The 12937-nt window shown below is 49.1% G+C and overlaps 1 protein-coding gene across 1 annotated transcript in view; it reads right to left on the reverse strand.

The window, feature by feature from the left end:
* Nucleotides 1-12937, reverse strand: part of HMCN1 (hemicentin 1) — a 279812-nt gene that overhangs the window by 195626 nt on the left and 71249 nt on the right. The window contains exon 11 of the mRNA XM_064148057.1: nt 10660-10935. Within this exon, the coding sequence (XP_064004127.1) occupies nt 10660-10935 (276 nt within the window). The remainder of the gene's footprint in view (nt 1-10659; nt 10936-12937) is intronic.

Here is a 12937-nt window from a genome sequence, read left to right on the forward strand (position 1 = left end):
AGGAGGAAGTTGTTGGCAGAGAGAGTAATTGGCATTGGAATGGGCTGCCCAGGGAGGTGGTGGAGTCACTGTCCCTGGAGATGTTGAAGCAAAGCCTGGCTGAGGCACTTAGTGCCATGGTCTAATTGATTGGCCAGGGCTGGGTGCTAGGTTGGACTGGCTGAGCTTGGAGGTCTCTTCCAACCTGCTTGATTCATTGATTCTATGGACACCCTCCAGGACCTCAATGTCTTCCTATACAGCAGCACCCAGGACTGAACCCAGTACTCAAGCTGTGGTCTTACCAGGGCCATGTACAGGGGCACAATCACTTCCCTGCTCCTGCTGGACACACTGTGTCCTCTCAAGCATGGATTTGCACTTCCATGGAATTCTCAGGCAGAGAATTCCCATTATATTCCATGTTATGAAACAAAACACATAACCTGCCACTGCCTTCTCAACAGGCATCTTCACTGGCCATGTGATTTCTATTCAGTTTAAAGCACAACTTAGCAATTCATATTCCATTTTCTACTCCCATCCACAAGCCAGATGAAAGCAGTTTAGGTGAAACACTGCATGTGGACAGAAAACCTGTCAAAAGCTCCTGTATGAACAGCAAGCTGAGAATGGATTTCTTGCACCATAAATAAAGATCAAAACACTCAAGAGGGACAAACAAAAAGTAGCCTTCAGCATTAATCATCCAGTCACACTCAATTCGACTTCTGGCATCAACCAAGTGAGCCTGATTAGAAAGGAATATTGTCTTTGGACATTGTTATCTTGCCTCATTCACTTGCCAGCTCCCTTGCCTAGTTGCCAAGTTCCCACTGCTCTCCTTCCCAATCCACCCTTGGCCATGCAGAGGCACAGGGGGTGCTGTCTGGCATCATCCCTTGTCCTGGCACTCTGCAAAGGTGACACTGCACTGCAAACCATGGACAGCTAACTGCTTATGCCTTAGCTCAGGTGACACAGAGGACTTAGACTCATGGGTGCTCCTCTGAGTCTCTTCCAAGCACAAATTCAGCATCTTTAGCATGGATCTCTATGAATAATATCGACACAAGTTATACCTGGTGAGGCTACATCTGGAGTACTGTGTCCAGCTCTGGGCTCTCCAGTTCAAGAGGGACAGGGAACTACAGGAGAGGGTTGCAAGGACAATTAAGAGACTGAAACACCTGTCTGATGAGGAAAGGCTGAGAGACCTGGTGCTGTTTAGCCTGGAGAAGAGCAGCATGAGAGGGGATCTTATTAATGTTTGTAAGTAGCTGAAGGGTGAGTGTCAAGAAGGAAGCACCAGCCTCTTTTCAGTGGTGCCCAGTGATAGGACAAGGATCAGTGGGTACCAACTGAAGCCCAGGAGGTTCCATCTGAATGTGAGGAGAAAATTCTTTGCTGTGAGGGTGCTGGAGCCCTGGAGCAGTCTGCTCAGAGGGGTTGTGGAGTCTCCTTCTCTAGAGACTTTCAAAACCCACCTGGACGTGTTCCTGAGTGATCTGCCCTAGGTGACCCTGCTTTAGCAGGAGGGTTAGAGTCAATGATTTCCAGAGATCCCTTTCAACCCCTAACATTCTATGATTCTATACACAGATCTCAAAGACTGAGATGTTTATTTCTGTACTGTCTCTTGTCAGAGAAAAGAGAAGAGGAAACTGAGAGAATAACTGCATTATACCAAGGAGGTAATGCCTATGTAGGCCATCTCTTCTCTGGAATTACTCCTGACATATATGTATTTGGGGTGCTCATTCAGCTCAGGTTTCTACCATTTGGCTGGGAAATACCCAAGTTTTAACTGCTGCTGACATTGAGCCAAGTCACATACACTGTCTCCTGAGTGATTGTTTCCCAACCTGGACTTCAAGCTGTTAGTTGGCTGAGATGCATCCACAGCAGCTCCCTACAGCAGGCAGCACACTTACAGCTTGTCAGGCAGGTCATCCCTGACTGCACATCTCATGTAGTTGACTCCACAGACAAAAGATCACTCAGCAGACTTAGAACAGCACTGACAGTTCTTTAGGGTCCTTTGTCTCTTAGGTGGGCAGGTGGGATACATCACATCTGCACTTATTCCTTTCAGGTGTGGCTCAGAGGCTTTCAGCACTCAGCAGCTGACACCAGTCACTAATTATATAACAGCACTAACTGTAAGCAGCTGCTAAAAATGAAATGCAGTTGTGATGGTGATACCAGGCAGGCATTTCACCTTTTAAAATGTGCAAACAAGCAGGTAAAGAAGACCCACCAGACCACTGAATCCCAGAGGGAACCTCTGGAGATGGTGCGGTCCAATCCCTCTCCTAAAGCAGCGTCACACACCGCACCTTGCCCAGGATCATGGTGTCCAGAGGCATTTGGAATCTCTTCAGAGGAGACTCCACAGCCTCTCTGAGCAGCCTGCCCCAGCACCCTCACAGCAAAGATGTTGCAGGGCAGGGATGCCATACAAAGAGACCTTGACAGGCTGGAGGGGTGGGCACAAGCCAACCTCAGGAGGTTCAACAAGACCAAGTGCAAGCTCCTGCATCCAGGTGGAGGCAATGCCAAGCACAGATCCAGGCTAGGCAGTGAGTGGCTGGAGAGCAACCCTGAGGAGAGGCACTTGGGGGTGCTGCTGGAGGAGAAGCTCACCAGGAGCCAGCAGTGTGCACTTGCAGCCCAGAAAGCCAAGCAGAGCCTGGGCTGCATCAGAAGAAGTGTGGCCAGCAGGGTGAGGGAGGTGATTCTCCTCCTCTGCTCCATTCTGCTGAGACCCCACCTGCAGTACTGCATCCAGTTCTGGAGCCCCTGTTACAAAAGGGATGTGGAGATGCTGGAGTGTGTCCAGAGCAGGGCCAGGAGGACGCTCAGAGGGCTGCAGCAGCTCTGCTGTGAGCACAGACTGAAAGAGTTGGGGCTGTGCAGTCTGCAGAAGAGGAGGCTCCCAGGTGACCTTCTTGTGGCCTTCCAGGATCTAAAGGGGGCCTGCAAAAAAGCTGGGCAGGGACTTTCTAGGCTGTCAGGGAGTGACAGGACTGGGGGGAATGGAGCAAAGCTGGAGGTGGGGAGATTCAGAGTGGCTGTGAGGAGGAAGTTGTTGAGCATGAGAGTGGTGAGAGGCTGGAATGGGTTGCCCAGGGAGGTGGTTGAGGCCCCATGGCTGGAGCTGTTTAAGGCCAGGCTGGCTGAGGCTGTGGCCAGGCTGATCTAGGGTAGGGTGTCCCTGGGCATGGCAGTGGGGTTGGAACTGGATGATCCTTGTGGTCCCTTCCATCTCTGACTGATTCTATGATGCCAAGTTTCTCCTTGTGTTTTTCCACCATGCTGTGGCCAGAGCAGTAACAAAAGGATGTATGAACTTGTTGTGCCTATACACTCAGATCAAGCATACCAGGTGGCAGGGTGCTCATCTGTGAGCTTCAATGGGCAGCAACTGTTAATGGGTCACCTTAGATGGTTCCTAATCACAGACAGTTACTTCTTGTTAAGCAGCTGCTGGAATTCATCATGTGCTGGGATGACTAAACTCAAACATCTACTAATCACCATTGTAAACACAAGCAAAAGCTGTAAAAGCCTCTACATACTACCCAGCTGTGCTGGAGACACAAAGGACAGTTGCAAGCATTAAAAGAAGTGCTTTGTTGTCTGCTCTCACTCATACCAGAGCACATGCAAAACTTCCACAAATGTCACATTTAGCAGCACCTGAATTTCAAGGATCTGGGGTGTGAGTGTGTGTCTGAAATCTCTTCAGCATGCACACCATTTTAAGCGAGAAACAACAAACAATTAAAAGCAAAACAAAAAAAGAACCCAAACTCCACACATACAGGCTCACAGGATATTAGGGGTTGGAAGGGACCCAAGGACATCATCCAGCCCAACCCCCCTGCCACAGCAGAACCACACAATCTAGCACATATCACAGAGGAACACATCCAGACAGGCCTTGAAAATCTTCAGAGGAGGCTCCCCAACCTCTCTGGGCAGCCTGTGCCAGTGCTCTGGGACCCTTACAGGAAAGAAGTTCCCCCTTGTGTTGAGCTGGAACCTCCTGTGCTGCAACTTACACTCATTGCTCCTTGTCTTATCCCAGGGAGCAGTGAGCAGAGCCTGTCCCCCTGCTCCTGAGCAGCCCTCAGGTGTTTATAAACATTGATTAAATCCCCTCTGTCTTCTCTTCTCCAGACTCAAAAGCCTCAGGTCCCTCAGCCTCTCCTCACAGGGCTGTGCTCCAGGCCCTTCAACAGCTTCCTTGCCCTTCTCTGGACACCTTCCAGCACTTCAACATCTCTCTTGAACTGAGGAGCCCAGAACTGGACACAGCACTCAAGGTGTGGCCTGAACAGTGCTGAGTACAGGAGAAGAAGAACCTCCCTTGTCCTACTGGCCACACTGTTCCTGAGCCAGCCCAGGATGCCACTGGCTCTGCTGCCCACCTGGCCACACTGCTGCCTCATCTTCAGCTACTCTCTACCAGTACCCCCAGGTCCCTCTCTGCCTGGCTGCTCTCAGCCACTCTCTCCCCAGCCTGTAGCTCTGCTTGGGGTTGTTGTGGCCAAAGTGTAGAACCCTGCACTTGGTCTTGTTCAGTCTCATCCCATTGGCCTCTGCCCACCCATCCAGCCTGGCAAGGTCCCTCTGCAGGGCTCTCCTACCCTCCAACAGATCCACACCTGCTCCTAGCTTGGTGTCATCTGCAAACTTACTGATGCTGGACTCAGTCCCCTGGTCCAGATCATCAATGAAGATGTTGAACAGGACTGTGCCCAGCACTGATCCTTGGGGCACACCACTAGTGCCAGCTGCCAACTGGATGTGGCACCATTCACCGCCACTCTCTGGGCCCAACCCTTCAGCCAGTTCTTGACCCATATCAGAGTGAATGTGTCTAAGCCAGGAGCTGCCACTTTTGCCAGGAGCTTGTTGTGGCAGATGGTGTCATGGCTCAGCACAGAATCATAGAATCAACCAGGTTGGAAGAGACCTCCAAGCTCATCCAGTCCAACCTAGCACCCAGCCCTGTCCAATCAACCAGACCATGGCACCGAGTTCCTCATCCAGTCTTTTCTTGAGGACCTCAAGGGACGGTGCCAAGTAGGGGATGTCCTTACAAATTCCACATAAAACCAATCTGTTGGGAGGACTTGAGCAATCCACACTCTGTAGCCACCATTTACAAGGTCCACAGCTGAGGCTGTACTTTAAAGGTTAGTCACACCACTCAGTAAGCACTAATATGATCCTAGAAGGCTCCTTCAAATCCACAAAACTGCATTCAAAGACCATTCAGACTACTCTGAGCAGTGTCAACACTCCACAAACAGGCATGAGTCTTAAATGGGATCTTCATCCAGCTGTGGGACAGTTACTGTCCCACAGTCTAGCACTGTTCTGAACACAGAAACACAACTAGGAGAAGAAGTGAGCTCTCACTCAAGATCACAGCCTGTATTTGTACAGCTGCTGGCACAGACAACAGCTGAATGTTCCCTTTCAGAAACAGCAGCAAACTCAAAGCTTCCAAAACAAGGCTTTACTACAATCCACTTCAGCATGTCAAGCAGATGCTGGGTTATTTTTAGAGCTACCAACATTCACTCTCTGCCTTAGCTCCTACTCCAGAAGCAAAATGGGGATGAAAGCAGTGTTTATTCTCTTATGATTCAAAATTCAGAGATCTATCTGGAACTGTCCCAAAAATAATACTAAAAGGATTTAATATCAATTTGACATTCTCAATTACAGCTACACAAAGTATGAACCAGTTCTGCATCCAGTTCTGGAGCCCCCCTTACAAGAAGGATGTGGATGTGCTGGAGAGTGTCCAGAGAAGGGCCAGGAGGATGCTCAGAGGGCTGCAGCAGCTCTGCTGTGAGCACAGACTGAAAGAGTTGGGGCTGTGCAGTCTGCAGAAGAGGAGGCTCCCAGGTGACCTTCTTGTGGCCTTCCAGGATCTGAAGGGGGCCTGCAAAAAAGCTGAGGAGGGACTTTTTAGGCTGTCAGGGAGGGACAGGACTGGGGGAGAATGGAGCAAAGCTGGAGGTGAGGAGAATCAGAGTGGAGGTGAGGAGGAAGTTGTTGAGCATGAGAGTGGTGAGAAGCTGGAATGGGTTGCCCAGGGAGGTGGTTGAGGCCCCATGGCTGGAGGAGTTTAAGGCCAGGCTGGGTGAGGCTGTGGGCAGCCTGATCTAGGGTAGGGTGTCCTTGCCCATGGCAGGGGGGTTGGAACTAGATGATCCTTGTGGTCCCTTCCAACCCTGGCTGATTCTGTGAGCCATCTCAACCTATTAACAGTACTTCACATTTCTTTCTTCAGAATCTTAATAATGACAACTCTACAAAGCTGTTGCTCCTTGCATATAGAGACCTTTTACACTTTAGCTGCCAAATACTACTCTAGACCCTATCAGTCACTATAGGCTGTATATGACACAGCCACACAACAGAAAATTTGAAAGAAATCAGTTTGTCCCAGCAAACTGAGGGATCACAACTACCTAAAAGGAGGTTGTAGTGAGGCTGAAGCTGCTCTCTTCTTACGAATTACTAATGACAGGACAAGAGGAAATGGCCTCAAGTTGCATCAGGGGAGGTTTAGGTTGGATGTTGGGAGGAAGTTCTTTCCTGAGCAAGTGGTCAGGCACTGGAACAGGCTGCCCAGGGAGGTGCTGGAGTCACCATCCCTGGAGGTGTTTAAGAGGAGAGTGAATGTGGTGCTTGAGGCTATGGTCTGGTGATGAAGGATGCTGGGATGAAGGTTGGACTGGCTGATCCTGGTGGTCCTTTCCAGCCATAGTGACTGATAGTGATGAGATGTTGTGCTGAGGGATTTGGGTTAGTCAAGGACTTGTCAGTGTGAAACTAATGATTGGACTCAATCAGCTTGAAGGGCTTTGCCAATCTAAGCCATTCTGTGATTCTGTGAAAAATAAGGTGGGAAATGAGGGCATAATAAAATAAGATAGGAAGCTATGGGTGTATCTTAGAGCACAGGAGGTTCCACCTCAATACAGGGGGGAACTTCTTCACTGTAAGGGGTTTTAATCAATGTTTACAAACATCTGAGGGCTGGCCAGGAGCAGGAGGGGACAGGCTCTGCTCACTTGCTCCCTGGGATAGGACAAGGAGCAATGGGTGTAAGTTGCAGCACAGGAGGTTCCACCTCAACACAAGGGGGAATTTCTCTACTGTAAGGGTCACAGAGCACTGGAACAGGCTCCCCAAAGAGGCTGTGGAGGCTCCTCTGGAGACTCAAGTCCTGTCTGGCTGCATTCCTCTGTGATCTGTGCTAGATTGTGTGGTCCTGCTCTGGCAAGGGGATTGGACTCGATCTCCTTGGGTCCCTTCCAACCCCTAACATCCTGTGACCACAAATAACAGCACACACAACCATCCTGATAGCCTTCAGATCCTGCATACAGCTGTTGAAAGGCTGGCAGCAGACTGCTTTTCCTAGGCAAAAAGAAAAGAGGCAGGCACTGCTGCCAAAAGCTGAATTCAGCTGCAACTTAGTGCTCCCTACATATTTATTCTGCTCTAGGCATGGCCTCCATGTATCTATTCATATTCATATTTTATCTTTAATAAGAAATGAAAGAAAATACAACTCAGACTCCCAAGTGAGCCTGTCTAAACTGTCCAAGAGAGTTATCTCAGATATATTTCAATGCTGTTAGCAATAACAGGACCAGCCAAACTCTAATTCCCAACTATTTGATATAAGCATTCTATGTATAGAAGTGATTTGAAACATTCCACTGTGGCAGCAGGAAACTTCTTTAGCTTTACTACAAAAAGATGCCAGAAGTAATTTGGTCATTGTGTTAAAGCTCCCAGCTGCTCCCCAGACTTTAAGGAGGAAAAGCCAGACCTCAGGAAGGGATGAACAAGGGAGCAAAGGCTCTTCTCTTGCTGTCTTTGACACACTTGAGTGTCTCCATGGGAGAAACTCCTGCAGAATTTCAAACTAAGTTTTCCAAATGTATGGGAGAGGTTTGGTTTTTTTTCCCATGGCTTTTTTTACCTTCACCCTTGCTAGAAATTTAACAGTTCTGATTCTGCTGCAGTCACCTATAGGGAATTGAAATGGATCAATGAAGAAATACTTCATCCTGCTTTTTGCAACAAGTCCTGAGTAATTGATTGCACATCTACTTATACCATCCTGGCAAACCTGTATGATTTTCCCAGAGGAAAAACTACATAGAATCAGTCAGGGTTGGAAGGGACCACAAGGATCATCCAGTTCCAACCCCACTGCCATGCCCAGGGACACCCTACCCTACATCAGCCTGGCCACAGACTCGTACAACGTGGTCTTAAACACCTCCAGCCATGGAGTCTCAACCACCTCCCTGGGCAACCCATTCCAGCCTCTCACCACTCTCATGCTCAACAACTTCCTCCTCACATCCACTCTGAATCTCCCCACCTCCAGCTTTGCTCCATTCCCCCAGTCCCCCCAGTCCTGTCACTACCTGAGAGCCTAAAAAGTCCCTCCCCAGCTTTTTTGTAGCCCCCTTCAGATCCTGGAAGGCCACAAGAAGGTCACCTGGGAGCCTCCTCTTCTGCAGACTGCAAAGCCCCAACTCTTTCAGTCTGTGCTCCCAGCAGAGCTACTGCAGCCCTCTGAACATCCTCCTGGCCCTTCTCTGGACACACTCCAGCATCTGCACAACCCTCTTCGAATAGGGGCTCCAGAACTGGATGCCCTAGTAGTAAAGTGTTACAACTCCACTTCTGACCTCTTTCTGTTCAGTGCAACTAAGTTAGGCAATTCTATTAACTTCTCCTTTTTCCCTAATTGTATTTTTTCCATCACCTAAGAGGATACTGGAATTACAGCAGCAAAGTTAAAGAAGCTACCCACTCAGAACAGAATATGGCCCAGCATCATCAGCAAGTCAAAGTCACCTACAGCAGACAGACTAACTTTCTTAACAGAACATTCCAGATGCTTTCACTCCTTATCCGTAGGCAGGCAGCTGAGAACCAGAGGTTCAAACCTCCACATGACCAAGGCAAGTGGAGAAAAATCTACAGCACTTACAAGTTTTACTCCAGTCATACTTGAGAATCTTGATTTAGATTAGACATTTAACAAGGTCAAGTGCAGGGTTCTACACTTTGGCCACAACAAACACAAGCAGGACTACAGGCTGGGGACAGAGGGGCTGAGAGCAGCCAGAAAGAAGAGGACCTGGGGGTGCTGGTAGACAGTAGCTGAAGATGAGGCAGCAGTGTGCCCAGGTGGGCAGGAGAGCCAATGGCATCCTGGCCTGGCTCAGGAGCAGTGTGGCCAGCAGGACAAGGGAGGTTCTTCTGCCCCTGTACTCAGCACTGGTCAGGCCACCCCTTGAGTGCTGTGTCCAGTTCTGGGCTCCTCAATTCAAGAGAGATGTTGAGATACTGGAACATGTCCAGAGAAGGGCAGTGAAGCTGGTGAGAGGCCTGGAGCACAGCCCTGTGAGGAGAGGCTGAGGGAGCTGGGGGTGTGCAGCCTGCAGAAGAGAAGGCTCAGAGCAGAGCTCATTGCTGTCTACAACTCCCTGAAGGGAGGCTGTAGCCAGGTGGGGTTGGGCTCTTCTGCCAGGCAAGCAGCACCAGAACAAAGGGACACAATCTGAAGTTGTGCCAGGGGAGGTCTAGGCTGGATGTCAGCAGGAAGTTGTTGTCAGAGAGAGTGATTGGCATTGGAATGGGCTGCCCAGGGAGGTGGTGGAGTCACCATCCCTGGAGGTGTTGAAGCAAAGCCTGGATGAGGCACTTAGTGCCATGGTCTGATTGACTGGCCAGGGCTGGATGCTAGGTTGGCCTGGCTGAACTTGGAGGTCTCCTCCAAACTGGTTGATTCTATGATTAGGAAGACATTCTTACCTTTGAGAGTTATGAGGCACTGGAACAGGTTGCCCAGAGAAGTTGTGGAGGCTCCAAGCTTGGAAATGTTCCAAACTACAGTGCCTTGAATGCAACCTGGTTTAGTGGAAGGTGTTCCTGCCCATGGCAAGGAGGTTGAAACTAAATGATCTTTAATGTCCCTTCCAACCCAAACCATTCTAGTTGCTGATATGACGTAACAGCACAGATCCAGAACTTGCTTGGTCTCATCTCAAATCTGAGAATCATAGAATCAAGCAGGTTGGAAGAGACCTCCAAGCTCAGCCGGGCCAACCTAGCACCCAGCCCTGGCCAATCAACCAGACCATGGCACTAAGTGCCTCAGCCAGACTTTGCTTCAACACCTTCAGAGACAGCAACTCCACCACCTCCCTGGGCAGCCCATTCCAATGCCAATCACTCTCTCTGACAACAATTTCCTCCTAACATCCAGCCTAGACCTCCTCTGGCACAACTTCAGACTGTGTCCACTTGGTTTTGTGTCCTTGCCTACACAAAATCTAGTCCTTTACAAAATCATGATTGTTTTTTGTCTTGGCACTATAAAAAGATACAAGAAGAAAACAAACAGATGAAAATTAGAAGAACTTTTCTACCAAAAAATATGCCACACAGCCAGCCCATAATGTTTCTCAAGCTAGTGGCTGGATACAAATACTGGAGAGTGGTTGTAGGGGGCTTTAAAAACCTAAAGCAATACACAGAAGTTACTAAGGGAGACAGCTCACAAGACAAAGACAGCAAAACAAAACAGAGCAGTTCAACATGCAGCTTCCTTCTTACCTTGCACTGTAAGGAAGACAGATGCTGAGGTCGATCCCCCCTCATTAGCAGCGATGCAGTTGTACCTGCCAGCATCTGTGAGCTTTACAGACTTGACCTCTAAAGACAAGTTGCTCATCATCCTCATCCTCAGGGGCTCCTTCAGCCTCACATCCCTGCCATTCCTCTGCCAGGTGAGGTTGTAACGCACGGTGCTTAACGTCAGGCAGGTCAGGATGGCTGTCTCACCAGGGACAGCTGTGACGTTGTTTGGAAGCTGAATCATGGGTGGAGGCTCTGCATAGAAAGAGCAGAATAAAAAGCAAAACCATTATCATAGAATCATAGAATCAACCAGGTTGGAAGAGACCTCCAAGATCATCCAGCCCAACCTAGCACCCAGCCCTAGCCTGTCAACCAGACCATGGCACTAAGTGCCTCAGCCAGGCTTTGCTTCAACATGTCTAGGGACGGTGCCTCCACCACCTCCCTTGGGCAGCCCATTCCAATGCCAATCACTCTCTCTGCCAACAACTTCCTCCTAACATCCAGCCTTGACCTCCTCCAGCACAACTTGAGACTGTGTCCCCTTGTTCTCTTGCTGGTTGCCTGGCAGAAGAGCCCAACCCCACCTGGCTACAGCCTCCCTTCAGGTAGCTGTAGACAGCAATGAGCTCTGCCCTGAGCCTCCTCTTCTGCAGGCTGCACACCCCCAGCTCCCTCAGCCTCTCCTCATAGGGTTTATGCTCCAGGCCCCTCACCAGCTTTGTTGCCCTTCTCTGGACACCTTCCAGCACCTCAACATCTCTCTTGAATTGGAGATAGATTTGTGAAGCATTGCTTCATGGCTGCATTCCTGTTAAATGATTTCAGTGCAACATAGTGCAAAAAAAAAAATCCAACATGCAAACTAATATTGGTTTAATATTTAAAACCACAGGATGGTTTTGGTTGGAAGAGACCTTTAGGATCACTGAATCCAACCATTAACTCAGCACTGCCAGGTCATCACTGAACCATGTCCCTCACCACCACATTTACACAGCTTTGAAATCCCTCCAGGGATAGTGACTCCACCACCTCTCTGGGCAGCCTGTTCCAATGCCTGACTACTCTTGCAGGAAAGAAATTTTTCCTCATGTCCAACCTAAACCTCCCCTGCTGCAACTTGAGGCCATTTCCTTTTGTGATAGGACTTGTTACTAGGGATAAAACCATGTCCAGTTTGGGTCACCACAGTATAGGAGGGACTTTGAGGTGCTGGAGCAGGCGCAGAGAAGAGCAACAAGGCTGGGGAGAGGTCTGGCAAACATCACCTATGAGGTTGGAAGAGGCCTCCAAGATCTGCCAGGCCAACCTAGCACCCAGCCCTATCCAGTCAACCAGACCATGGCACTAAGTGCCTCAGCCAGGCTTTTTTTGAACACCTCCAGGAATGGCAACTCCACCACCTCCCTGGGCAGCCCATTCCAATGCCAATCACTCTCTCTGTGAAGAACTTCCTCCTAACATCCTAACATATCCATTTGCTTTTCCCCAGACTGGTTCTTGAAAAAGGAAAGCTTACAATGAATAATGTTCTGAGTGGGATGTATTAGCAGAATTATGACAGCTGGGAGAGCTGTGAGGATAACAGGGAATTAAAAAGTCTGTATTTATTAGGAGTGAAAGTCACTCCTAAGGTCAGAGGCAGTTATAACTCCTCCTTACTTCAAGTCTCATGTGGGGTCACAGATGAGGTTCACAAGCTTTATGCTACATCTAGATGTGGTGCTGAGGGTCATGGTTTAGTGGTGACCTGGCAGTGCTGAGCTAATGATTGGACTTGATGATCTGAGAGGTCTCTTCCAACCAAAACAACTCTGTTGTTCTGCCTCTGCTCAACAGTGGATCACTCACACACACTGCATGCAGCTCTGCTCCCACACAAACACAGTCCCTGACAGCAATCACCCTTATTACCAAATCTGGGTATTTCAACACATGCAGAAGAGAGGCAAGAAAAGCTACACTTGCTTAGGCAGAATGGAGTTCCTCCTCTACACTTTCAGCTTTGGCTTGGTTGGGAGAAAAGACAAATCTTTCCCATGGGCATCTCAAAAAGTATGTTAGCTAAACTTAAAGAGAGGCCAGTAAAGAACCAAAATCCCATCTTTGGATTTCCAGCCTGGTGGGGCACAGCTTTTGGACTACAGCAATGCACACACACAGAGCAATTCCCAGCCAAAGTCCAAGCTGAACTCAGAGCACTTCTTTAGTGGCACTTCAGTTAAGGTGCCTGCAAAAGCTAACAAGCTAT

This window comes from Pogoniulus pusillus, chromosome 8 (assembly GCF_015220805.1).
Source record: "Pogoniulus pusillus isolate bPogPus1 chromosome 8, bPogPus1.pri, whole genome shotgun sequence".
Taxonomy (NCBI): domain Eukaryota; kingdom Metazoa; phylum Chordata; class Aves; order Piciformes; family Lybiidae; genus Pogoniulus; species Pogoniulus pusillus.